A 26,661-nucleotide genomic window follows, 5' to 3' on the forward strand; every position below is an offset into this window, starting at 1 on the left:
TGCTCCGATAGGAGCACTTTTCCGCTCGTATCTATGATCAAACTCAGCCGTACTGTGCGTCTTACGCTTCATGGACTCGACTATCATGTTGACTGTAGTACAAGATGTAATGACGTACCTGTGACATAACAAAAGGACTATTCCATTCGCCATAATGACCGGACAAAACCACTATTCCAATTCATTTAGTCGTTAGTGCGACGTAACAATCTCTCTATTTCTTCCACGAGATTTTTGCTGATAACGCGGTACGACTGAAGTTTACACGCTGCGCAGGTGGTACCAACTTTCCGGCATGGGGAGCGCCCGCCTGCTGCTGCTGGTGCTGCTGCCTGCCCTGCTGGCTGGGGGGTGCGCGGACGGCGCCAGGATCCTGGCCGCGGTGCCGTTCCCCAGCGTCAGCCACCAGTACCCCCTGCGGATGATCGTCCTCGAGCTGGTCAAGCGCGGCCACGAAGTCACCTTCATCACCACGGACCCCATCAAGGTACGAACTTACATTCACTTCTACACCACGCCAGCCTCAGAGCACACACCTTTGCTTTCATATTTAAAGTTGCGTACCTCAATCAGTGGAAACGGAACCTTAGGATTACTTTGTTCCCCCTCCGTCTCTCTGTCCGACTGCTTGAAACCCTTCTCCCAGGAACGGGTAAAAGTATCACGTTGAAGTTCATGCCACATACCAGCATCTACGATCCCTTGGCGCTCTAAAAAATTGCAGTGAAATGATACGGTCATTTACACTACTGGCCATTAAAATTGCTACACCAAGAAGAAATGCAGATGATAAATGGGTATCCATTGGACTAATATAGTAGAACTGACATGTGACTACATTTTCACGCAATTTGGCTGCATAGATCCTGAGAAATCAGTACCCAGAACCACCACCTCTGGCCGTAATAACGGCCTCGATACGCCTGGGCATTGAGTCAAACAGAGCTTGGATGGCGTGTACAGGTATAGTTGCCCATGCAGCTTCAACACCATACCACAGTTCATCAAGAGTAGTGACTGGCGTATTGTCACCAGCCAGTTGCTCGGCCATCATTGACCAGACGTTTTCAGTTGGTGAGAGATCTGGAGAATGTGCTGCCAGGGCATCAGTCGAACATTTTCTGTATCCAGAAAGGCCCGTACAGGACCTGCAACATGCGGTCGTGCACTATCCCGCTGAAATTTACGGTTTCGCAGGGATCGAATGGAGGGTAGAGCTACGGGTCGTAACACATCTGAAATGTAACGTCCACTGTTCAAAGTACCGTCAATGCGAACAAGGGGTGATCGAGACGAGTAACCAATGGCACCCCATACCATCAAAGCGATACGCCAGTATGGCGATGACGAATACACGCTTCCAATGTGCGCTCACCGCGATGTCGCCAAACAAGGATGCGACCATCATGATGCTGTATCAGAACCTGGATTCATCCCTAAAAAATGACGTTTTGCCATTCGTGCACCCAGGTTCGTCGTTGAGTACACCATCGCAGGCGCTCCTGTCTGTGATGCAGCGTCAAGGGTAACCGCAGACATGGTCTCTAAGCGAATAGTCCATGCTGCTGCAAACGTCGGCGAACTGTTCATGCAGATTGTTTGTTGTCTTGCAAACGTCCCCAACTGCTGACTCAGGGATCGAGACGTACCTCCACGATCCGTTACAGCCATGCGGATAAGATGCCTGTCATCTCGACTGCTAGTGATACGAGGCCGTTGGGATCCAGCACTGCGTTCCGTATTACCCTTCTGAACCCACCGATTCCATATTCTGCTAACAGTCTGGATCTCGACCAACGCGAGCAGCAATTTCGCGATACGATAAACCGAAGTCGCGATAGGCTACAATCCGACCTTTATCAAAGTCGGAAACGTGACGGTACGCATTTCTCCTCGTTACACGAGGCATCACAACAACGTTTCACCAGGCAACCCCGGTCAATTGGTGTTTGTGTATGAGAAATCGGTTGGAAACTTTCCTCATGTCAGCACGTTGTAGGTGTCGCCACCGGCGCCAACCTTGTGTGAATGCTCAGAAAAGCTAATCATTTGCATATCACAGCATCTTCTTCCTGTCGGTTAAATTTCTCGTGTGTAGCACGTCATCTTCGTGGTGTAGCTATTTTAATCGCCAGTAGTGTATGTCCACTGATGCGCCAAAGAAACTGCTATAGGCATGCTTATTCAAATACAGACATATGTAAACAGACATAATACGGTGCTGCGGTCGCCAAAGCCTACATAAGGCAGCAAGTGTTTGGCGCAGTTGTTAGATCGGTTACAGCTGCTACAATGGCGGGTTATAGAGATTTAGGTGAGTTTCAGAGTTATGTTATAGTTGGCGCACGAGCGTTGGGACACAGCATCTCTGAGGTAGCGATGAAGTGGGGATTTTCCCGTACGACCATTTAACAAGAGTGCCGTGAATATCAGGAATCCGGTAAAACATCAAATCCCCGACATTGCTGAGGCCGGAAAAATATCCTGCAAGAACGGGACCAACCACAACTGAAGAGAATCGTTCAACGTGATAGAAGTGCAACCCGTGCGCAAATTGCTGCAGATTTCAGTGCTAGGCCAGCAACAAGTGTCAGCGTGCGAACCATTCAGTGAAACATCATCGATATGGGCTTTCGGAGCCGAAGGCCCACTCATGTACCTTTGATGACTGCTTGATAGAAAGTTTTACGTCTCACCTATGCCCGTGAGCACCGACATCAGACTGTTGATGACTAGAAACTTGTTGCCTGATAGGACGCATCTCGTTTCAAATTGTATCGAGCGGTTGGACGTGTACGGATATAGAGACATCCTCATGAATCCTTGGACCCTGCATGTCAGCAGGGGTCTGTTCACGCTGGTGGAGGCATTGCAGTTGGAGTGGTATGGGACCCTGATACATTTAGATACGACTCTGTCGGGTGACACGTATGTAAGCATACTGTCTGATCACCTGCGTCCATTCATGTCCATTGTGCATTACGGCGCACTTGAGCAGTTCCAGCAGGACAATGCGACAGCCTACACGTCCAGAATTGCTACAGAGTATCCAGGAGGAGTCTTTTTAGTTTAAACACTCCCCAGATATGACCATTATTGAGCATATCTGGAATGCCTTGCAACATGTTGTTCAGAAGAGCTCTCCACCACTCGCACTATTACGGATTTATGGACAGCCTTGTGTCAACTCCCCACAGCACTACTTCAGACATTAGTCGAGTCCAACCCACGTCGTTTTGCGGCACTTCTGCGTTCTCGCTGGGGCCCTACACAATATTAGGCAGGTGTACCAGTTCCTTTGGCTCTTCAGTGTATGTTATGTTACAAATTTTGATGCTCACAGTCTCTTTCATCAAAATATGTAGGTACTTCTCGTTAACGAAGAAGCAAGGAAATTTGGCAAGCAGCAAACTTTCCCAGTAAAAGTAAAGGAAAATAGCTGAATATTGTTAATTCGTAATTATACCAAACTAAACAAATTTTTGTTCATTTCTATCCGATTTTCTATCTGTCCGTCTGTTGAAACTCCTTTTTCTCAGGAACGGATAGACGTATCGAAATTTATGTCACATACTGAGATCTAAGGTCCCTTGGTGGTGTAACAAATGTAAGCTTGTAAGTCAGTGCAATAAAAAGATACGGTCGTTTATATCACATACTTAGGTACTCGCAAAGTCACTCAAAACCTGTGAGTTACTTCCCATTGACCTAGAATCATGAAATTTGGCAAGAAGCATGGTTTAACAGTAAAAGTCAAGAAAAAATCCGAAAAATTTTAATTTGTGCCTATCTCACGCGATAAAGATATTTTTATTGTCATTTGTTGTCCGATTGTCTGTCTTTTCGGCCGTCTGTTAAGGCCCTTTCTCTCAGGAAAGAGCAGACCTGTCAAATTGAAATTTAAGTCACATACTAAGGTCTACGGATCCTTGGCACTATAAAAATATTTGCCTTCTAAGTAACTTCAGTCGAAAGGTACGCCCATTTATTGTATCACATAGTGTGATACCCGCAACTCACTCATTAAAACCTATAGGATATATCCCGTTGACCTAGAATCATGAAATTTGGAAGGAAGCGAGGTTTAGCGGTACAAGCAAAGGAAACGTCAGGATACGGTAATGTGCAACTGTATCATTCAAAAATGTTTCTTTTTTCATTTGTTATCCGACTTCAAACTTACTAAAACGTTCTCGGAAGTCTTGGAATTCCCGGGACCGATATCTTGCCAGTATCAATGTTGATAACAGGCAAAATCGTCAAAATTCTCGATTTCCAGAATGGATGAACTTTGTGTATACATAATTAAGCTTTTACGGACCACGTAGAGCGCAAGTCCTTTTCGCACCTGCAGATTTCTCTCTTTCTCCGAACTCCACATTTTCATATCCCTTTTTTCTACTGCGACTACTACTAAAGGTGCGAATTCTGTTTGTTATTCTGTGGTGCACTTCTCGTGTACTTCCTGATTATTTCAGACATAAAAATTTTAATCACAAATACCAAGTTTCACATATCACTCTTTGAAAAATTTTCTATCCTCCAGTGCTGTGGCTTGTCTTCCTGTAGCGAGGACATGTATTTCTTCCCTAATCTCTGTTTTATGGAATTGGATAATATGCAGGATAGATGCAAACTCTGTTAGTGATCTTTACAAGGTTGTTGAGGATTAAGACCATTTTTAAAAATGGTACAAATGGCTCTGAGCACTATGGGACTTAATATCTGAGGGCATCAGTCCCCTAGAACTTAGAACTACATAAACCTAACTAACCTAAGGACATCACACACATCCATCCCCGAGGCAGGATTCGAACTTGCGACCGTAGGCTATTTTTTAGGTACGTATATAGACTCACTAAGTATTCGTAGGCTTTATAAAGATTTTTGACAGTGATAATATAGAACATCTGTGGGGAATAATGAAAAAATAGGTTATCCATTACATTTGACAGACGTTCTGAGGCGTCTGTACAAAAATATATCCATCACTGTAGCTTTAAATGGTAAAATGCCCCAGGTCGCACTGACAAACAAAGAACTGGGAAAAGGGCCTAGTATATTACCCACATTTTTTAACACGTATGTGAACGAGAATGGAAAGAGGTAGTTAGACAGAACAATCTGTCATACTGTAACACACATGCTGACGCTGCCACTCTTTTGGCGGAAAACAAAGATGACCTATAAAAAGGAATTTATTTGTTGGACAGTATACGTAAACAATATAACCTGCAGACATCAACAAGGAAATTGAAAATCGTGGTTTCCAAGGGAAAAGACGCAAAAGATCAAAAATTGTTGTGAATAACGAAATATCAGACTCAGTTAATGTATTTAACATTACATTTGAACATGATAAGCGCACACAGCAGAAACGAGTAAAAGTCTCACATACACACAAGAAAAAGAGTTTTGCATCACTTCGGTTCCGAGAGTTATGGAACCTGTACAGAAAAAAAGGAATGGAAATCAACATAAACGTCATTTTCGGCCTTTTCATTGATCATGAAAACCACAAATTATCTTCAGAGGTGGTGGTCCAGATTGCTGTACACACTGGTACCTCTAATACCCAGTAGCACGTCCTCTTGCAATGATGCATGCCTGTATTCGTCGTGGCATACTATCCACAAGTTCACCAAGGCAGTTTTGGTACAGATTGTCCCACTCCTCAACGGCGAATCGGTGTAGGTCCCTCAGAGTGATTGGTGCATCACGTCGTCCGTAAACAGCCCTTTTCAATCTATCCCAGGCATGTTCGATAGGATTCATGTCTGGAGAACATGTTGGCCACCCTCGTCGAGCGATGTCGTTATCCTGTAGGAAGTCGTTCACAAGATGTGCACGATGGGGGTTCGAATTGTCGTCTATGAAAACGAATACCTCGTCAATATGCTGCCGAGATGGTTGCACTATCGGTCGGAGCATATCATTCACGTATCGTACACCCGTCACGGCGCCTTCTGTGACCACCAGCGGCGTACGTTGGCCCTACATAATGCCACCCCAAAACAGCAGGGAACCTACACCTTGCTGCACTCGCAGGAGAGTGTGTCTAAGGCGTTTAGCCTGACTGGGTTGCCTCAAAACACGTCTCCGAAGATTGTCTGGTTGAAGGCATATGCGGCACTCATCGGTGAAGAGAACGTGGTGCCAATCCTGAGCGGTCTATTCGGCATGTTGTTGGGCCCGTCTGTACCGCGCTGCAAAGTGTCGTGGATGCAAAGATGGACCTCGCCATGGACGTCGGTAGTGAAGTTACGCATCATGCATCCTATTGCGCACAGTTTGAGTCGTAACACGACGTCCTGTGTCTGTACGAAAAGCATTATTCAACAAGGTAGCGTTGCTGTCAGGGTTCCTCGGCGCCATAATCCGTAGGTAGCGGTCATCCACTGCAGTAGTAGTCCTTGGGCGGCCTGAGCGAGGCATGTCATCGACAGTTCATGTCTCTCTGTACCTCCTTCATGTCCGAACAACATCGCTTTGGTCCGCTCCGAGACGCCTGGACACTTCTCCTGTTGAGAGCCCTGCCTGGCACAAAGTAGCAATGCGGACGCGATCGAACCGTGGTATTGACCGTCCATGCATGGTTGAACTACAGACAACACGAGCCGTGTACCTACTTCCTGGTGAAATGACTTGAACTGATCGGCTGTCAGACCCCCTCCGTCTAATACGCGCTGCTCATGCATGGTTGTTTACGTCTTTGTGCGGGTTTAGTGACATCTCTGAACAGTCAAAGGGACTGTGTTTGTGATATAATATTCACAGTCAGCGTCTATCTTCAAGAGTTCTGGTGACTTTCAAACCTTTTTTGATGTGTTTCCATGGGGCACAGCCAAACAGTCAGTAGCTGCCTGAAAAACAAAACACGGAAACAGATATAACCAAAACTTTGTAAGTCAACCGGCTGTTCCTACTTTATCGCACGGAAGTGAGTCATGGGTCGCACATGAACATCAAGAGAGTAGAATTCAGGCGGTACAAATGAGCTTTCTATGAGCATTATGAGTATGTACATTGGACAGAAATAATAACGACTGACATTAGGAATGAATTGAATATTTATAAATTATGCATAAAATTCACGAAAACAGAGAAAAATGGAATGAACACAGTAACAGGGTGATTCGCCAACGATTCTCTCTCAGTATCATAGAAAGCAGACCTAAAGGGAGAAGAAGAATGAAGGAAAGGTGTGTGCTGCAATAAGGAAGTGTCTAACCCTTCAACTATAAACACCTGCGACTCATATTTGATGATATGTTTTTCATTCCATTGCTTGAACTCTGCTCTATTTACGTATGTTTATGTTTTATGAAGTAAATCTTCATTGTGTACTTGATGTAGTGTACGGATTTCTTTCATATCACTTTTCTTATTTGCAGAAAAACATCGCAAATTACACGGAGATTGACATATCTCCTGCGTACAGGTACCTGAGGAAGACCTTCGATTGGATGGAAATGGCGAAACATGCTTGGGACCCAGTCGAGATGTTATGGGGCATGGAGGACATGGCAGGTCCCATCTGTGAGGATGGCCTCAAGAGTCCGGAAATGCTCAAGTTCCTAAAGTATGTGTAAACCACATATCTGTTTTATCTTCATAGTGAACCAGTGCAGAGCAGAATAAATACGCTATCTGATCGAAAGTATCCAGACACTTATTGCAAGGTGTGATAAAAAAATACGGCAACGAATTTTTTTTAGCGGAAACTGCTGACACTACAACCACTTGACATAATTTGACCCACAACCTGAACCGTTGAGACAGGCAGCGTCAAGCTGGAACATTTTCTGACTTGTCATTTAGCCCCCTGCGTGTCCGGGGGTTAGAATAGGCCCGAGGTATTCCTGCCTGTCGTAAGAGGCGACTAAAAGGAGTCTCACCCGTTTCGGCCTTTATGTGATGGTCCCCTGTAGGGTTTGACCTCCATTTTTGAAAATTTTCCCGAAGAGCGAACTATTTGGATGCGTTTTCCACTAAGCACTATGCAGTGTCACTTTCTGTGCCGACGATGACCATGGACTTCTTTGCACCCCATTTCCAGCACAGTAACCAGTCCCTTGTGGTGGAGTCACCATTTACCCTGTTGGTTGTAGACCCCTGACAACACAGGGATCGCTCTGCTGATGCCTGCGCCATTCACTCCTCACGTATGCCAAGGAGTAGATGCCCGTCACCCTGGGGCATCAGAACTCTTGGCAATGGCCATCCTGCCAGGTGGCCTTTGGTGCAGCTGGGTGGCGCCCGTGAGGCCCTGGAGTGGTTGGCGTCAGGGCAGATGACACGCGATGAAACGTAGTACGTCATCTCTTGCTGGTGGTCCACCGCCAACAGTCTCTAAGCGGCCAAAGTCCAACTTCAACGCTAAGAAATATGACCCCAAGTCCTTCCCCTCCCTGGTCACAACATGGGAGGAACGCTAGGCTAAGGATGGCAGTAAAGCTTCTTTGCCCCGGTACCTCGTATGTACGAGGGTTGATGGGGAAACTTTCATGTTCATGAAGCCTCAGTTTTTGAGGAGCATTTCGAGGACAAGTTCGGGGAGGTGGAGGGCTTGTCCAAAATGTGGTTTTGACAGAAACAGCATCCCCTGCCCAGTCACGAGCATTACTTGCTCCTGACAAGTTCGGGGATGTTTCTGTTACCATCATGCCTCATAAGAGCTTAAATATGGTCGAGGGTATTATATTCCACAGGGACCTTCCTTTGCAGTCTGACGACGAGCTGTGCGCCAGTTTAGAGTGGCGAGGTGTTTATTTCGTCCGGCGCGTCCATAGGGGTCTGAGGGATAATCAGGTTGCCACCAGTGCCTTCATCTTGGCCTTCGAGGGTGACACATTTCCAGAGAAGGTCAAGTTGATGGTCTACCGCTGTGACGTCAAACCATTTATCCCTCCCCTGATGCGGTGCCTTAATTGCTGGGAGTTTGGCCATATGTCTTCCCGCTGTACATTCAGCCCCATCTGTCGAGATTGTGGACGTCCATCGCATCGCAATACTCCATGTGCCCCGCCTCCCATCTGTGTCAACAGCGGAGAGCATCATTCACCTTGCTCGCCAGACTGCAGGATTTTACAGAAAGAGAGGAAAATCATGGACTGTAACACCCTGGACTCACTGACCTACACTGAGGAAATTTGAGCACCTACATCCTATGGCTACGACCTCCTCACACGCCGCCGCTACGAGTGCATTTGTCGCCCCATCAGTTCCTCGAATTCCTGTCGCCTCTCAGAACTGGGAGACTACACATGCCCCCTTGATGGTGGGTGGCGGGGGGGGGGGGGGAAGGGGGGAGGAGGCACTTACCTCCCTGTTGCTCTTGCACCACCTACTTCAGGAGAAACACCCTTCCTCCCCCCCCCCCAACCATTGGGAATGCTAGGGAGGGGTCCCTTGGGTTACTCCCTTCACAGGTTGCTGCTAGTGGGAAAGATGACACCTCCCAGCAGCTGAAGAGCCCAAAAGCAGCTTGTCATAGGCCTTCACGCTCATCCTCAATCCTGGAGACTGATTCAGTGGAGTCCTCCCAGTCAGGGAAACCCAAGGAGCAACGAGAGAAATCTAAAAAGAAGACCCTCAAGACCAAGGAAATTGCGGTGGCACCCACACCACCGTTACCTACAAGCTCTGTGTCTGAGGATGGGGTGGAGATTCTGGCATCCACTGAGGACCCGGATCTCGTCAGACCCTCAGACACAGACTGCTGAGGCAAAAAGTCGGTGGCAGCAGGTGACCTAGAGGCGTAAACTGCCTCATTGAATGTTCCATGCCTCCCCAGTCTCACGACGACGTCATCCTCCAATGGAATTGCGGCAGTTTTTTTCCACCACCTGTCTGAGCTACGGCAACTGTTAAGCTTTACACCTGCTTTCTGCGTTGCCCTCCAGCAAACCTGGTTCCCAGCAATGGAGACCCCTGCCCTCTGCGGCTATAAGGGATATTACAGGAACTGTAGTGACTATAATCGAGTGCCAGGTGGAGTTTGCATTTATGTCCTAAACTCAGTCTGTATAGTGAAACTGTGCCCTTTCAAACCCCTCTTGAAGCTGTGGTTGTCAGAATATGGACGACACAGGAAATAACTGTCTGCAATGTATATCTTCCTGCAGATGGTGCAGTACCCCTGAATGTATTAGCTGCACTGATTGATCAACTCCCTAAACCTTTCCTACTTTTGGGAGATTTTAACGCCCATAACCCCTTGTAGGGTGGCACCGTGCTTACTGGCCGAGGCAGAGATGTCGAAACTTTACTGTCTCAGTTCAGCCTCTGCTTCTTAAATACTGGGGCCGCTACACATTTCAGTGCGGCTCGAGGTAGTTGCTCGGCCATGGATTTATCAATTTGCAGCGCAGGACTTCTCCCATCTATCCACTGGAGAGCACATGGCTGCCTGTGTGGAAGTGACCACTACCCGATCCCCTGTCACTGCCCCAGCGTCAGGCTCACGAACGCCTGCCCAGATGGGCTTTAAGCAAGGCGGACTGGGAAACTTTCACCTCTGATGTCATCGTCGACTCTGCCCCACATGGTAACATCGATGTGATGGTTGAGCAGGTGACTACCACAATCGTTTCTGTTGCAGAAAACGCGATCCCTCGCTCTTTAGGGTGCCCCCGATAAAAGACAGACCCTTGGTGGTCACCGGAAGTCGCTGAGGCAATTACAGAGCGTCGGCGAGCTCTACAGCGCAGCGACTATCGCGGTATATATATATATATATATATATATATATATATATATATATATATATATATATATATATATATATGGGTGTGGGTCCCTTATCACGGGATAATTATATATTTTTATTTTTATAATTATATATTTTATGATTATCGTACAAGGAGCAACATAGAGGTGAGATAAGAGATAAATGAATAATATGACAGTAACAGTTGTGTTAACATTTATCTATGATGCATTGAAATTTTGAATCAAGTATAGTAGCAGTAACTTTTTTTTCAAGAATCATGGTAGCATTACAAGTACATTACAAGTATTTATATTACAAAGAATACCATATTATAAATACTTGTAATGCACTTGTAATGCTACCTTGATTCTTGAAAAAAAAATATTTACTGCTACTATACTTGATTCAAAATTTCAATGCACCATAGATAGATGTTAATACAATTGTTACTGTCATATTATTCATTTGTCTCACCTCTATGTTGCTCCTTGTATATAGCACAGTATTTACATAATACCATATAATTAGCATTCACACAAGCTGCTTACTACATCTGTCAACTTCATTTGTAATATTATACGCGCATAATGTAAGGTTTATCTTTGTGTTTTAATTTTCATTAAGTTATGTTATTCTTTAAAAACAGTCATTCTGTGAAATCAACGCAACCTGTATATTGTGATGTGCCTGACACTGTTGTGTTTGTAAATCTGCAATCTCTGTGATAACTTCACATGTGGCAAATTATTTCTGGTAATTGTGTGTGTGTGGTGCTTTGCACAATATGGTGATGTACAAGTTACGTAAGTGCTGGATATATTTAGGAATATGCGAAAAATACAATCCTGCAACTTCGCAACAAAATCGCGCGGAATTTTCGACGTAAGTACCATAACCATTTAACCTCACATATTCATTTACGCTGTAGTTCATCGTTTGGAGGTTAGTTATTTTCGCATAGAGCGCTTCTAACACTGTTTTTCTAACGTAGGGCAACAACACGCCAAAAATACTTCGCCACAGTGGAATAATAAAAATAGAAAACGGACGATAATGTAATGTGTATCTTGAAAATCATTTGAACTTGCCAGTTCGAAACCGGTAACGGCGCTATTTACCTAAATACACAGCAGTATTAATATTGGCTGGTTTCTGTTTTCTTCTTTGTAAGAACTAACCTTTCATCCCAAACATGTTCTACAGGGCTGAGGTCGGGACTGGGGGAGGCCAGTCCATTTCAGGAATGACACTGTCCTCAAACAGTTGCCTCACAGACGTCGCTTGACAGCGTGCACCGTCACCCTGATACGATCATTCATCATCTCTGAGCTGTTCCTCTACATTACGCAATACACAATGTTCTAAAAATGTTATGATGTACTCCCGCTTTCAGCGCTTCTTTAAGCCCAGTAGGGGTACCACACTGTAACCACGAAGGAACACCCCCATACCGTAACACCACCATCTTGTTACTTCACTGTTGGGGCTACACATGATAGCAGGTTATGTTCTCCAGGTACTTGCGGAACCCAATCCCTTCTATCGGATTGACAAAAGGTATAATGTAATTCATCACTGCAGATGACTAGTTTCCAGTCATCCACTGCCCAGTGCCATGTTAGTTTAAAGCACATCAAGTGTCACTTAGCACGAAATATAGAGATAAGTGGCTTAGGAGGCGGTGCTTGACCGTTGTGTGCCACACTTAGCTCCTTAACGCACAGTAACTGTGCCAGCTGGACTGCTGGAAGCGCCCTGTACCTCGCAATTATTTACACGTGCTGGTTTCATGCGATTCTTACAACCGCCAACCGCAGTGCTTGACAGTCCCTGTCCTCAGTACATGAGGTCTACCTGATCTTGTTTTAACTGTGGTTGTTCCTACGTGTTTTCACTTCACAGTCACATCACGAACAATCTACTTGGGCAGCTTTAGAAGGATTGAAATGTCCCTGATGGATCTGTTATTCATGTGATATCCAGTGACTGGTTCAGATCCTGACCGACGACCTACACTATTGTTATTGCTCTACTAAAGATAACACAATTGTGAATCAGAATAAAAATGCTCCTGTCACAGCACAAAAAAGGCAGATAGGTCCTGTGCATTATTAGGGATATAAAAGAAAGGAACTAGCTTTTCCACTTATCTGGCAAACATTTACATCAAAAAATCTTCACGTATTCGCGCTTTTTAACTCGTTAGTACTCTTGTCATGCAAACATAATGCATCGCGTCAACTAAAGTAACATGATAATTTTTTAGACTTTCCCAGTAATTCGGAGTCATCTCGTAGAATCGGGTGTACTGGCTGTGGTCTGCGTCTTCCCACGAGAGATTTCGTTTGCGCGGCCGCCGCCGGGGAAAACAGCGGAAACGGGCGCGGACAGAAGACGGAACGCCTAGAGATAAATAGAGTTGCCAGAAACGGCCGCAGTGGGCGCTGACGGTTTAGGGAACACCAGACACCACCCAGGCATAAATACGGGGCACGGTCAGCTTGTCGACCAGTCGCAGGAAACGTCTGATCACGACAGCGGGTTACGACGTCGAAATATTGTGATGGAAAGTCGCAGACCATGGGCAGTACACCCGATTCCACGAGATGACATGATACGTGATGTCATGTCCTACAACATGACTGGTCCGAGCACTGGGCTCACAACCCGAACTGCACGCCACTGTTAAGCACTAATGAAGGATTGGGTCCCTTTCTTCGATTGCACATAATTCATTAAGGTCAATCCAACACATTTATTTCAAATAACATAAATGAAGTTACATTTGAATCTGCCTGACATTAAACAGGAATTAAAAAAAAATTTCAATATCAGCTGATTTAGTGCGTGAAGCGCGAGTTAAGCTAAAAAACCAGATAAAATAAACAATTCTCCGTAATTCAAAAGAAAGGGAAAAACAAAATTGAATCAATACACCCCACTGACAAATATCCAAAAAACCTTACAATACTACTCAAAAGAATACACTGAAGTGGGGAGCAGACATTCACCCGACAGAACACTTCAAAATGAGTCAATAACACAGCTGCGTGCCCCAGAAAACTGCAAGACATTAAATACACTTCATTTGATGAATAACAAATATTCATTAACATTACGCCATTCCTGTTTGAACTGCAGTGTCCCAAAGGAACAGGCGCTTATTCTGAAAGTAACAATTTTTTTATATGTTTAAATTACAGCATTAAAGAATTCCAAAAGATGTCCAATCGAACCTCCCCCCCCCCCCCTTTCAGTTGAGGCACAAATCTTTTCCCTTTCTAGGCGGAGGCTGAGCCAGAAACACAGAATGCCACAAAAACACAGTTTTTATGTGAAATCTTACAGGACACCCGGAAGCAGTAACAGACAAGGGGTCGGCACCCACAAATAACACAGACTAAGAGTCAGGCTGGGAGCACATCGTACGAGAACTTGTTCACACTATGCTCACCACAAACTGTAAACATTCCGGCCGAACATCCGCTTGCGGTGGCTGCCAGAAGGACGAAGCAACCAACAGGCCCACGCCGTGCTTCTCACGCCGTGTTTGTATAAACATCTCGGCCAACACCAACTCCGCACTCCCCTCTCTTACTGCGGGGCTTGGCACAGTTTATATGAAATTCCTTCCAGGCAACCAGTAACCGCCGCAGGAGTTTCAAGATTATCAAACAGCCCCAGCGCAACAGACATCACACATGTGCTTACGCCCGACCCACTCTCACCGGCCGCCCCAAACCAACTGCCTCTCGCCGTCCCGCGCACCCCAGCCGAAAACGCAAAGATGCTCATGCCCGGGGACGTGCCAAAGATAACAAGCCGGTCGCTGTTGATCGACCAGCGATCTGGCTCAATGGCACATGCCATCATGTCATCCAACATGGCATCTGTCATGATGTGCAATACGACACAACGTGTCATTAAAGTATAGGATGCATGCATCCGCATTATGGGGTACTTACTATTATAGATGCGACCCCAACTTTCTGATACTTCCTGTTTTAGATACATCCCATTTTCTAGAACGACATAAATTTATGTCTGTGTGTCCTTAAACCCCTCACCATACATGTAACAGGGAGTGGCCTGAGAGAGTTCACTATGCTGGGGAAGTGAGGTTAACTCGTAACAAAGCGTGAATATACCAAGACGTTTTGATTTAAACGTCTTTGAACCTGCCAGGTAAATCGGAAAACTAGTTCCATTCTTCTGCATCCATGACTCTGCCCAGGACATATTCACATTTTTTTGTGGTACGATAGGAGCATTTTTCGTTGTGGTTCCCAAGTTTTACTGTACCATAATTTTGACTTTAGAACGCCTTCTTGACTTGACGATGACTGATCCGGTATAGGTGTTTTTATTGCCTTTAGAAACATGTTGCTTATACCGAGTCAACGGACAAAGCTTTCACAAAACAAGAGGACGACCATTAATTACTTAACCATTAATTACTTATCTTTGTCTACCTTCTCAGAAAATTTGAACCGACCGGCGCAAATTTGAAACAACAGTGACGGGCGTAAAAAGACTCACAAACATATATTTTTTGCACGTAAAATGCGAATCAGAATAGATTTTTGGAAGTTGGTTTCCAGTTTTATCCTAAGAAAGCATTTTTTATTTATTCGAATCCAAACCGTTTCCGCTAATTCAGTTCACGTGATAACGAATTTTAAGCGTAACATTTAGCTCGATTTTAAACCATCATAGTCTATCTCGAAAACGGATAAATGTTATTGGGCAAAAAAGCGAAAATCCCATTCTGGTCGATGACATTCCTCGCTCAGGCCGCTCAAGGGCTACTACTGCAGTGGATGACCGCTACCTCCGGATTATAGCTCGGAGGAACCCTCACAGCAACGCCACCATGTTGAATAATGCTTTTCGTGCAGCCACAGGACGTCGTGTTACGACTCAAACTGTGCGCAGTAGACTGCATGGTGCGCAATTTCAGACGTGCATAGCGAGGTCCGTCTTTGCAACCGCGACACAATCCAGCGCGGTACAGATGGGCCCAACAACATGCCGAATGGACCGCTTAGGATTGGCATCACGTTCTCTTCACCGATAAGTGTCGCATATGCCTTCAACCAGACAATCGTCAGAGACGTGTTTGGAGTCAACCCAGTCAGGCTGAACGCGTTAGATACACAGTCCTGCGAGTGCATCAAGGTGGAGGTTCCCTGCTGTTTTGGGGTGGCATTATGTGGGGCCGACGTACGCCGCTGGTGTCGGTGGACAACAATTCGCGCCCCCATCGTGCACATCGTGTGAATGACTTCCTTCAGGATAACGACATCGCTCGGCTAGAGTGGCGAGCATGAATCCTATCGAACATGCCTGGGATGGATTAAAAAGGGCTGTTTATGGGCGACGTGAGCCACCCACCACTCTGAGGAATCCACGCCGAATCGCCTTTGAGGAGTGGCACAATGTGGACCAACAGTGCCTGGATGAACTTGTGGGTAGTATGACACGACGAATACAGGCATGCATCAGTGCAAGAGGACGTGTTACTGGGTATTATAGTTACCAGTGTGTACAGCAATCTGGACCACCACCTCTGAAGGTCTCGCTGTATGGTGGTACAACGTGCTATGTGCCGTTTTCCTGGGCAATAAAAATGGCGGAAATGATGTTTATGTTGATACCTATTCCAATTTTCTGTACAGGTTCCGGAACTCTATGAACCGAGTTGATGCAAAAAAATTTTGATGTATGTAAATCCACCCAGGATTCCTACGGGGAGCACTAAGTTACTAAGGCCTGGCTAATTGCTTCTAATATGTAGTGATGTATAGTATACAAACTTTCCTCTAGAATCAACGTGTTAGTAAAAACTGTATCAAAATCCCTACATTAGTTCCAGAGATAAGCCATGACATAGAGATAGAAAAGGACGGCTGGGGCTTTTATAATATTTGTAGAAGATACAAATAAAAGTGCTAGGCGCCTTTGTGATATGTATCTTGCAACGGAGAGAGAGAGAAGGTTCAAATATTGTGGCGCTCACTCATACCTGAGTTGCCACCCTGCTGTGAAGCTGACCAGCCTAGGTTTCTCCGGAAACATGACCTTATGTTACTTAGGCGACGAAGAGTACAATTTCCTGAAATATAGAGCGTAATGAATGCAATTTCAGCGAACCGGCACGTGCGTTATAAGACATTGTGGTTGAGAGCAGTCTGTGAGTAATGGTCCTTTAGAGACATAACCTAGCTCACGTGTGAACAAACTTCTGCTGTAAACAGAACCTGGATTCATCCGAAAAAATGACATTTTGCCATTCGTGCACCCAGGTTCGTCGTTGAGTACACCATCGTAGGCGCTCCTGTTTGTGATGCAGAGTCAAGGGTAAACGCAGCCATGGTCTCCCAGCTGATAGTCCATGCTGCTGCAAACGTCGTCGAACTGTTCGTGCAGATGGTTGTCTTGCAAACGTCTCCATCTGTTGACTCAGGGATCGAGACGTGGCTGCACGATCCGTTACAGCCATGCGGATAAGATGCCTGTCATCTCGACTGCTAGTGATACGAGGCCGTTGGGATCCAGCACGGCGTTCCGTATTACCCTCCTGAACCAACCGATTCCATATTCTGCTAACAGTCATTGGATTTCGACAAACGCGAGCAGCAATGTCGCGATACGGTAAACCGCAATCGCGTTAGTCTACAATCCGACCTTTATCAAAGTCGGAAACGTGATGGTACGTATTTCTCCTCCTTACACGAGGCATCACAACAACGTTTTACCAGGCAACGCCGGTCTACTGCTGTTTGTGTATGAGAAATCGGTTGGAAACTTTCCTCATGTCAGCACGTTGTAGGTGTGGCCACCGGAGCCAACCTTGTGTGAATGCTCTGAAAAGCTAATCATTTGCATACCACAGCATCTTCTTCCTGTCCGTTAAATTTCTCGTGTGTAGCACGTCATCATCGTGGTGTAGCAATTTTAATGGCCAGTAGTGTATATGTTACAGCGGTACGGCACAGTAATCTCCTTTTATAATGGCTGATCCACCTCTCGCGAGATCTTACAGTCACTGCCGCATTACAGAGGAATGTTAGGACACTTTTCATCAGATACTGTGGAAGCTTCGCTTGGTGATGCCGCCGGACGGCTGAGACGCAGCTGACGCTTCCCTCTGTCGCAGGTCCAACAAGCAGCGGTACGACCTGGTGATCGTGGAGCGCCTGCTGACGCCGTGCTTCTACGCGCTGCAGCACCTCGCCGGCTCGCCGCCGCTGGTCGGCTTCGTGTCGCTGGGCGCCTACCCCTACACCCACTGGAGCCACGGCAGCCCCGACAACCCGGCCTACCTGCCCAGCTGGGTGCTGCCCTACTCCGACCACATGACCTTCTGGCAGCGCCTCTACAGCACCTACTTCTGGCTCTACCTCAACTACGTCTGGTTCTACGTCGTGCTGCCGCGGCACGACAAACTCCAAAAGCAGTACTTTGGGCCCGAGGTTCCGTCCATCTATGAACTCGAGAGAAATTTCAGTTTCATGATTCTCTCCAATCATTTCATCGAAAACTACCCCAGGCCGAACCTGCCAAATTTCATCGAACTGACTGGACTCCATGTGAAACCGGAACTGGAGCCTCTTCCGAAGGTACAGTATGACTCATACAAATCCATAGCAGTGTATAAAAATGACTTTTTTAATAATAATATCAATATTTATACAGGGTGTTACAAAAAGGTACGGCCAAACTTTCAGGAAACATTCCTCACACAAAAAGAAAGAAAATATGTTATGTGGACTTGTGTCCGGAAATGCTTACTTTCCATGTTAGAGCTCATTTTATTACTAATCACATTAGTCATGGAATGGAAACACACAGCAACAGAACGTACCAACGTGACTCCAAGCACTTTGTTAAAAGCGTGACTCCAAACACTTTGTTACAGGAAATGTTCAAAATGTCCTCCGTTAGCGAGGATACATGCATCCACCCTCCGTCGCATGGAATCCCTGATGCGCTGATGCAGCCCTGGAGAATGGCGTATTGTATCACAGCCGTCCACAATACGAGCACGAAGAGTCTCTACATTTGGTATCGGGGTTGCGTAGACAAGAACTTTCAAATGCCGCCATAAATGAAAGTCATGAGGGTTGAGGTCAGGAGAGCGTGGAGGCCATGGAATTGGTCCGCGTCTACCAAACCATCGGTCACCGAATCTGTTGCTGAGAAGCGTACGAACACTTCGACTGAAATGTGCAGGAGCTCCATCGTGCATGAACCACATGTTGTGTCGTACTTGTAAAGGCACATGTTCTAGCAGCACAGGTAGAGTATCCCGTATGAAATCATGATAACGTGCTCCATTGAGCGTAGGTGGAAGAACATGGGGCCCAATCAAGACATCACCAACAATGCCTGCCCAAACGTTCACAGAAAATCTGTGTTGATGACGTGATTGCACAATTGCGTGCGGATTCTCGTCAGCCCACACATGTTGATTGCGAAAATTTACTATTTGATCACGTTGGAATGAAGCCCCATCCGTAAAGAGAACATTTGCACTGAAATGAGGATTGACACATTGTTGGATGAACCATTCGCAGAAGTGTACCTGTGGAGGCCAATCAGCTGCTGATAGTGCCGGCACACGCTGTACATGGTACGGAAACAACTGGTTCTCGCGTAGCACTCTCCATACAGTGACGTGGTCAACGTTACCTTGTACAGCAACAACTTCTCTGACGCTGACATTAGGTCAACTGCACGAAGAATTGCCTCGTCCATTGCAGGTGTCCTCGTCGTTCTAGGTCTTCCCCAATCGCGAGTCATCTAGAATGTTCCGTGCTCCCCAATACGCCGATCAATTGCTTCGAACCTCTTCCTGTCGGGACACCTTCGTTCTGGAAATCTGTCTCGATACAAACGTACCGCGCCACGGCTATTAACCCGTGCTAATCCATACATCAAATGGGCTTCTGTCAACTCCACATTTGTAAACATTGCACTGACTGCAAACCCACGTTCGTGATGAACACTAACCTGTTGATGCTACGTACTGATGTGCTTGATGCTAGTACTGTAGAGGAATGAGTCGCATGTGAACACAAGCACCGAAGTAAACATTCCCTTCCTTCTATTGGGGCAACTGGCGGTGAATCGAGGAAGCACAGTTCATACTGACGAAACTGAAATGAGCTCTAACATGGAAATTAAGCGTTCCCGGACACATGTCCACATAACATCTTTTCTTTATTTGTGTGTGAGGAATGTTTCATGAAAGTTTGGCCGTACCTTTTTGTAACACCCTGTATATGTGTTTGGAGAGAGAGAGAGAGAGAGAGAGAGAGAGAGAGAGAGAGAGAGAGAGATCGGTTTTTGATTGAGATTTTTACTTTAAGTCGTAACTGGTACCTGAATTTTAGTTGCTGCCTCCTTGAATGATCAGCTTCTGCACCAGTTGTTGACGTATTGCGATTTGGAGGAAGTTACTGCTCTTTAAGGTTTAGAATACGACTCTGTTGGTTACTTGGCCGTATTGCGGATAGCTTTGAGCCCAATTTTTCCTAGCTTTTCATACCTAAGGGACCACTATTGTAAGTAAGTAAGATCAAACAGCAATCTGCTTTCCGTGAGAAAAGGAGATTGCTTGACACACAAACTTCCTTCAGACTATACGTCCTGCTACATCCAAATTGGTCAGTGGAGTTTAGCACCATACTATTGTACAAGAACATTAGCCAATTACTGTAATTAAGAAATTATGAGAGGTTGTTGCTTATTGAACGAAAACTATAGAGAATGCATTTCTTTTCCTGTATTTTAGTGAACTTTGTACACTTACAGTTCTGTCGATTGATAGACGGCAACGACAATGAAGTTCACTTCCTTTTCCAAAAGCAAGATATTTCTATTCTTCACTTCCATAAAATTTGTATACATAAATGTTTGGCAACTGATACACATACTTCACTCGATTTTATCACTAAAATATCAATTTTCATTAAATGTAACAATACATTCTGAGCGACGGCCTAGCAACACGTCCTCTTTCCACAAGATACAGATTAACAGTCCTCTTTTTTTTTAATAAAGTCAATTGTCTTTTTTTCTTTTTAGAGTCCATACTCAAAGATTCTCTAATGCTATCGTTGCGGGGACTGCGCGCTAAAGAGTTTCTTCCTGTCCATTTGCGCTTCGCTTCACTTCACTTCAAGTACTTTTTGAATCACATTTACATTTACGGTAATTACATACATTACTGAGCTTCTCAGAATAAAGTCAGACACAAATTAGTTTTAAAAAGGGCAGTGAGGCTCACATAACATTAGAAGTGCTAGAGAAAGTATATACAATATAAGCCTCAGTGATAATAACAGTCTCTACCGAGATGTGATCAGCAGAATCCATGAGTTCTAAATCATTGCAGAAGTGGTTACGTGACACGATTCTGACACTATTACTTACGATTTAATAGTTACGATTTAATAGTTAATTTGCAACCGTTATATAGTTTCTCAAAACATACGGACGGTATACAGTGAGTAAAGCAACACTTTTTTTTCTGAAAGCAATTTCATTTTGTTCAGAATTCCAGTAGACCGTATTATTCTCTCCACTCTTTTGGTTACAAAACCCTATTTTTCAACACAATCTGCGTTCAATGCGATGACCTTATTCCACGTAACTGGAAGGGACTGTATGCTTGCATGGTACCACTCTATCGTCGACGTCGAAACCAACGTCTTGTTGCATCAATAATCCCCCCGTCATCCACTAGTGCTTCCCGTGGAGTGCATCCTTCATTGGACGAAACAGATGGAAGTCGGGAGGTGTGAGATCCGGGCTGTAGGGTGGATGAGGAAGAACAGTCCAATGAAGTTTTCTGAGTTCCTGTCGGGTGTACAGACTAACAGAGATGGCCAGTTGAACAGCGAGTTATTTGACTGTATCCTCTCGATGACCTCCTATGTCTTCGTATTCAACACTGTAGGAGTCACAGCTCTGTGCAGGCGGCCGGCACACGGGAGATGGAACAGATTTTCGCGGTTTTCTCGCGATGATGACAAACGCGTCGACCAACCACTCGCCGAGCTTTTGTTCACTGTCAGGTCCTCGGAGGCATTCTGCAAGTGCCTACGAATATCTGTGGTGCTCTCGATTTCTGCCAAAAGAAACTCAATGGCAGCTCTCTGCTTGAAAAGCACCTCCGTTAAGGACGCCATTTTGAAGGATACGTATAACGCCGTCTCCCGTTCGAAATTCATCGAACTTTAGGGGCTAAAGCGGCAATATTCCATGATATCCCGAAAGAAATTCTGTATTATTTCAACCGAAATTGGCCGAGGAAACAGATGTTGCATTACATATTGAACGCCCTTCGTAGGTACACTATTGGCCATTAAAATTGCTACACCACGAACATGACGTGCTAAAGACGCAAAATTTAACCGACCGGAAGATGCTGTGGTATGCAAATGATTAGCTTTTCAGAGCATTCACACAAGGTTGGCGCCGGTGGCGACACCTACAACGTGCTGACATGAGGAAAGTTTCCAACCGATTTCTCACACACAAACAGCAGTTGACCGGCGTTGCCTGGTGAAACGTTGCTGTGATGTCTCGTGTAAGGAGGAGAAATGCGTACCATCACGTTTCCGACTTTGATAAAGGACGGATTGTGGCCTAACGCGATTGTGGTTTATCATATCGCGACACTGCTGCCCGCGTTGGTCGAGATCCAATGACTGTTAGCAGAATATGGAGCCGGTGGGTTCAGGAGGGTAATACGGAACGCCGTGCTGGATCCCAACGGCCTCGTATCACTAGCAGTCGAGATGACAGGCATCTTATCCGCATGGCTGTAACGGATCGTGCAGCCACGTCTCGATCCCTGAGTCAACAGATAGGGACATTTGCAAGACAACAACCATCTGCACGAACAGTTCGACGACGTTTGCAGCAGCATGGACTATCAGCTCAGAGACCATGGCTGCGGTTACCCTTGACGCTGCATCACAGACAGGAGCGCCTGCGATGGTGTACCCTACGACGAACCTGGCTGAACGAATGGCAAAACGTCATTTTTTCGGATCAGTCGAGGTTCTGTTTACAGCATCATGATGGTCGCATCCGTGTTTGGCGACATCGCGGTGAACGCACATTGGAAGCGTGTATTCGTCATCGCCATACTGGCGTATCACCCGGCGTGATGGTGTGGGATGCCATGGGTTACACGTCTCGGTCACCTCTTGTTCGCATTGACGGCACTTTGAACAGTGGACGTTACACTTCAGATGTGTTACGACCCGTGGCTCTACCCTTCATTCGATCCCTGCGAAACCCTACATTTCAGCAGGATAATGCACGACCGCATGTTGCAGGTCCTGTACGGGCCTTTCTGTGTACAGAAAATGTTCGACTGCTGTCCTGGCCAGCACATTCTCCAGATCTCTCACCAATTGAAAACATCTGGTCAATGGTGGCCGAGCAACTGGCTCGTCACAATACGCCAGTCACTACTCTTGATGAACTGTGGTATCGTGTTGAAGCTGCATGGGCAGCTGTACCTGTACACGCCATCCAAGCTCTGTTTGACGCAATGCCCAGGGCCGTCGAGGCCGTTATTACGGCCAGAGGTACTGATTTCTCAGGATCTATGCACTCAAATTGGGTGAAAATGTAATCACATGTTAATCCTGGTATAATATATTTGTCCAATGAATACCCGTTTATCATCTGCATTTGTTCTTGGTGTAGCAATTTTAATGGGCAGTAGTGTAATAAGAAGCCTGATAGTTGTACGTAACGAAGTTTTACGTATTCCGTTCACAACCAGGATATTCATGTCGCAGAATTTACCAACTCTCCTTTGGCCTACACGCGAGCAAAAGGACAACGAAAGCATCGGTTGAAACGATTGTTACGCCTCTAGTCGACGCGGGGTTTGGAGGAAAATTTTAGTTTCAGAATTTTTATTACCAGCAAATGCTCTTTTTGCCAATGGCTTTGGCACAGTGATAACACCGTTTCGCGCCAGATCAGCGAAGTTAAGTGCTGTCGGGCGTCGCTAGCACTTGGATGTCACGACCGACTTGGTCTGCAGAGCGCTGTTGGCAAGCTGGGTGCACTCCTCCCTAGTGAGGCAAGTGGAGGAGGTACTTGACTGAGAAGCAGCAGCTGTGGTCACGAAAGCTGACAGCAGGTGGGAGAACGGTGTGCTGACTCATGCCTCTGCGTATCAGCATTCAGGCTGCAGGAGACACTGTGGTGGTCGGTGCCGTTGGACCTTCCGTGGCCTGTTCGGAAGGAGAAGAGTTAAATGATGTTTTTTCAGTACACAGGAAGAGTTAAATTTTTTTGAGGATGTCATTGTCCCAGTGATGGTTTTCTTTTCTCAAACAACAGCATTGTAAAGACGGTTCGTTTTTAAGAACGGCCATGAAATTAAGCATGGCTCCATTTTGGCAGAATTTCGTTATTCCTACAGATTTTTAATTCCTGGATGTATTTTACGTTCTAAAATTTAGTTAAAAAAGTATCCTTCCGCAAGATTGGAAGATTTTAGTTACAGAAGAATCTGAAATTCATTTAAAGGATTTCACTTTTCCAGTAAATCTTTAATCATAAAGGAGGTGCGGTAGCAAAGAGGGGCGTTTCGCAGAAATATACTGTCAGAAACGAGGAAGCTGTTCTACTTGTTACCATTTTTCTGCTCATTTTCCGTGGGAAAGGCCGGTGAAGGTCAGAGGTAAAGGCAAAATACCCGCCAAAATTGGCGAGCAAGTCCGGACGGGGGTTCTAAAATAAATCAAAAACAGGTGGCTTAGCGGTCAAGTCAGTAGATTCCCATTAATGACGAGTAAAGTTCAAAATTAGTCTACCGTCCTCCCGATGTATGTTTTGCGTGGTTTCCTTAAGTCAACTACGAGCAACGTAGTGATGAGTCCATAAAAAGAATACAGCACAGTTTTTTCCTCGCCTATGTCTAACTCAAAATGTGGGCCAATAATCTACTCGTCGACGAGTAGTTGAACCCTTATTTTTCCACCATCGTTTTCCTCAAGTGTTGTCACACAAAAGCTTTTTGCTCGACAGTGGAGAAACTATTTCTTTAAAGTTTCCACCAAGATCCACCTATACCAGACTGGCAACCTTCTGAGTGTGTGGGTTTTATTTTGTCAAGTTGCGCAATGGATTGATCCAACAAGTACCCTTTGGCTCCTGCAAAAAACAGTTTCCACCTCACACTACTACAGAAGTCAGACAGACGCTCCTAATGTACCAACAAGAACTGCTTGAAAAACATTCAGCAACAAATATCTTCTGGAGTCGTCCGCTGTAAGGAAAAGACACAAAAATATTCTATATATTCTTATGTAACTAGTGGAATGCTTGAGTACGGGAGTATTGCTAGATAGTGTAAGAAAAACACTGAACAATCGAAAAATTCTGAGAAGTCAAGTGAAACTTTTTCTTATAAAATAATAATAGGTTCTTTTCGGAACAGTAGATTGCCTCTTATGGATAGGAATGCTATTATTTTACAAAGTATGGTAAGTTTCTTTTCCCCCTTTTCTTTGAGAATGTTATTTACTTGGCAGAATGGCTGAGAGACGCGCCTACACAACTTGAATAACTTTTCTAGGTACGGTCAAGGCTGTTGAGTGAGAAATGTAGTGGAGTGTACTGTTAGGGAGGATATATGGGGCTCACATACGCTGTAGTGCACAATACCGTGAGCTGCGATGACTGCTGCCTGCGTCACTTGATGCTGACAAATAGCACAACTGTGTCTTTCTATCTCGATTGACCTTCACCAATCAAACTCTCCCTACGCCTTGATGAAGTCAAGGACTCCTATCCGCCCCTAGTCTAACTATTGGCATGGTACACTGGTCAGATAACTAGTCCACCGCGCTGGCACTCAATACTCGCTCGCAGGCATTTAACTAGTACTCTGTCCGTGTTCACATCGCGCAATAAGTGTGACGGCCAACACAGTGAACAACACTTAATCGCGAGCGACTCAATATAGACTGTCACTCCGACTCGCTAACGACAGAGGTGCGCTGTCCCAGTGAAATACTGAGGAGAGACTTTGTTTCTCGCTCTTTGCATACACGTACGAGTGCACTCGCTCTCGTTACGTGTTCCCGCTCCAAGAGCAACAACGGAACGGCCCCTTTTTCTGGAAAAGTTGCAAGGTTATATCATTCGCTGCCTTCCCTCACTCCTCTGACTCTTTTTGTCAGAAATATTCCGCCAATCAGAGTTGCTCTTTTAAATGGTAGAATGACGTTTCATTTAAGTTGACCAATGCGGAAATCTGTAGCATCTCCATTAGGCGTATAATGTTCTCCTGTAAGAACTCCATACAACGTAATCGGTCCATGAAAAAATGCGTCTTCTGGGTGCTCCCACAAAATGTAGCGGAATTTGCTTTTAAGTCGAACACGGGAGTCGTTATCCCTTTGCTCTGGCAAAAGCTGTCTTCTCTCTGGGCGGTCGCTTCGGCCGAAGTATGTATGTTGTTGACCCAACCCTCTGAAGGGATGGTCTTCCCAGCGGGCTGGTTTCCTCTTTAGAACGAAAATTCCTGTGGCCGTCATGTTGTGTACGCCAGCCTCGACTTTTTTCAACCCCGGTGCGCACTTGGGATTTACTTATTAGATTTGCATATCGCTTACATGAATTCATACAAAACTGACTCGACTTTATCGAGTTTGGGTTCGAATGAAGCGTCTTGATGTGCAGAATACGATTGTGATGACGGAACATGTAAGAAATGAAGGTCTGGAGATCACACCACCTTGCAACCTAAGCAGTTCGTTACAGGCGCCGCAGACACGGAACAGCTACTCCAAAGAAGGGCGATTATTTAGTACTTTCGACGCGGGATCCTTGTGTTCTATCCTAGGAGTTCCTCGAGAAGACAGTATTAACAACAAACGAATTCTCTCCAAGACCGCGTA

The 26,661-nt window shown here is 45.5% G+C and overlaps 1 protein-coding gene across 1 annotated transcript in view; it reads left to right on the top strand.

Annotated features, from left to right (window-relative positions):
• The window catches only part of LOC126475026 (UDP-glucosyltransferase 2-like), a 92,306-nt gene that overhangs the window by 38,207 nt on the left and 27,438 nt on the right, over positions 1-26,661 (top strand). The window contains exons 2-4 of the mRNA XM_050102567.1: positions 277-487; positions 7,395-7,582; positions 17,874-18,336. Of these exons, the coding sequence (XP_049958524.1) occupies positions 296-487; positions 7,395-7,582; positions 17,874-18,336 (843 nt within the window). The 5' untranslated portion in view covers positions 277-295. The remainder of the gene's footprint in view (positions 1-276; positions 488-7,394; positions 7,583-17,873; positions 18,337-26,661) is intronic.

The sequence above is a fragment of the Schistocerca serialis genome, chromosome 4, assembly GCF_023864345.2.
Source record: "Schistocerca serialis cubense isolate TAMUIC-IGC-003099 chromosome 4, iqSchSeri2.2, whole genome shotgun sequence".
NCBI lineage: Eukaryota > Metazoa > Arthropoda > Insecta > Orthoptera > Acrididae > Schistocerca > Schistocerca serialis.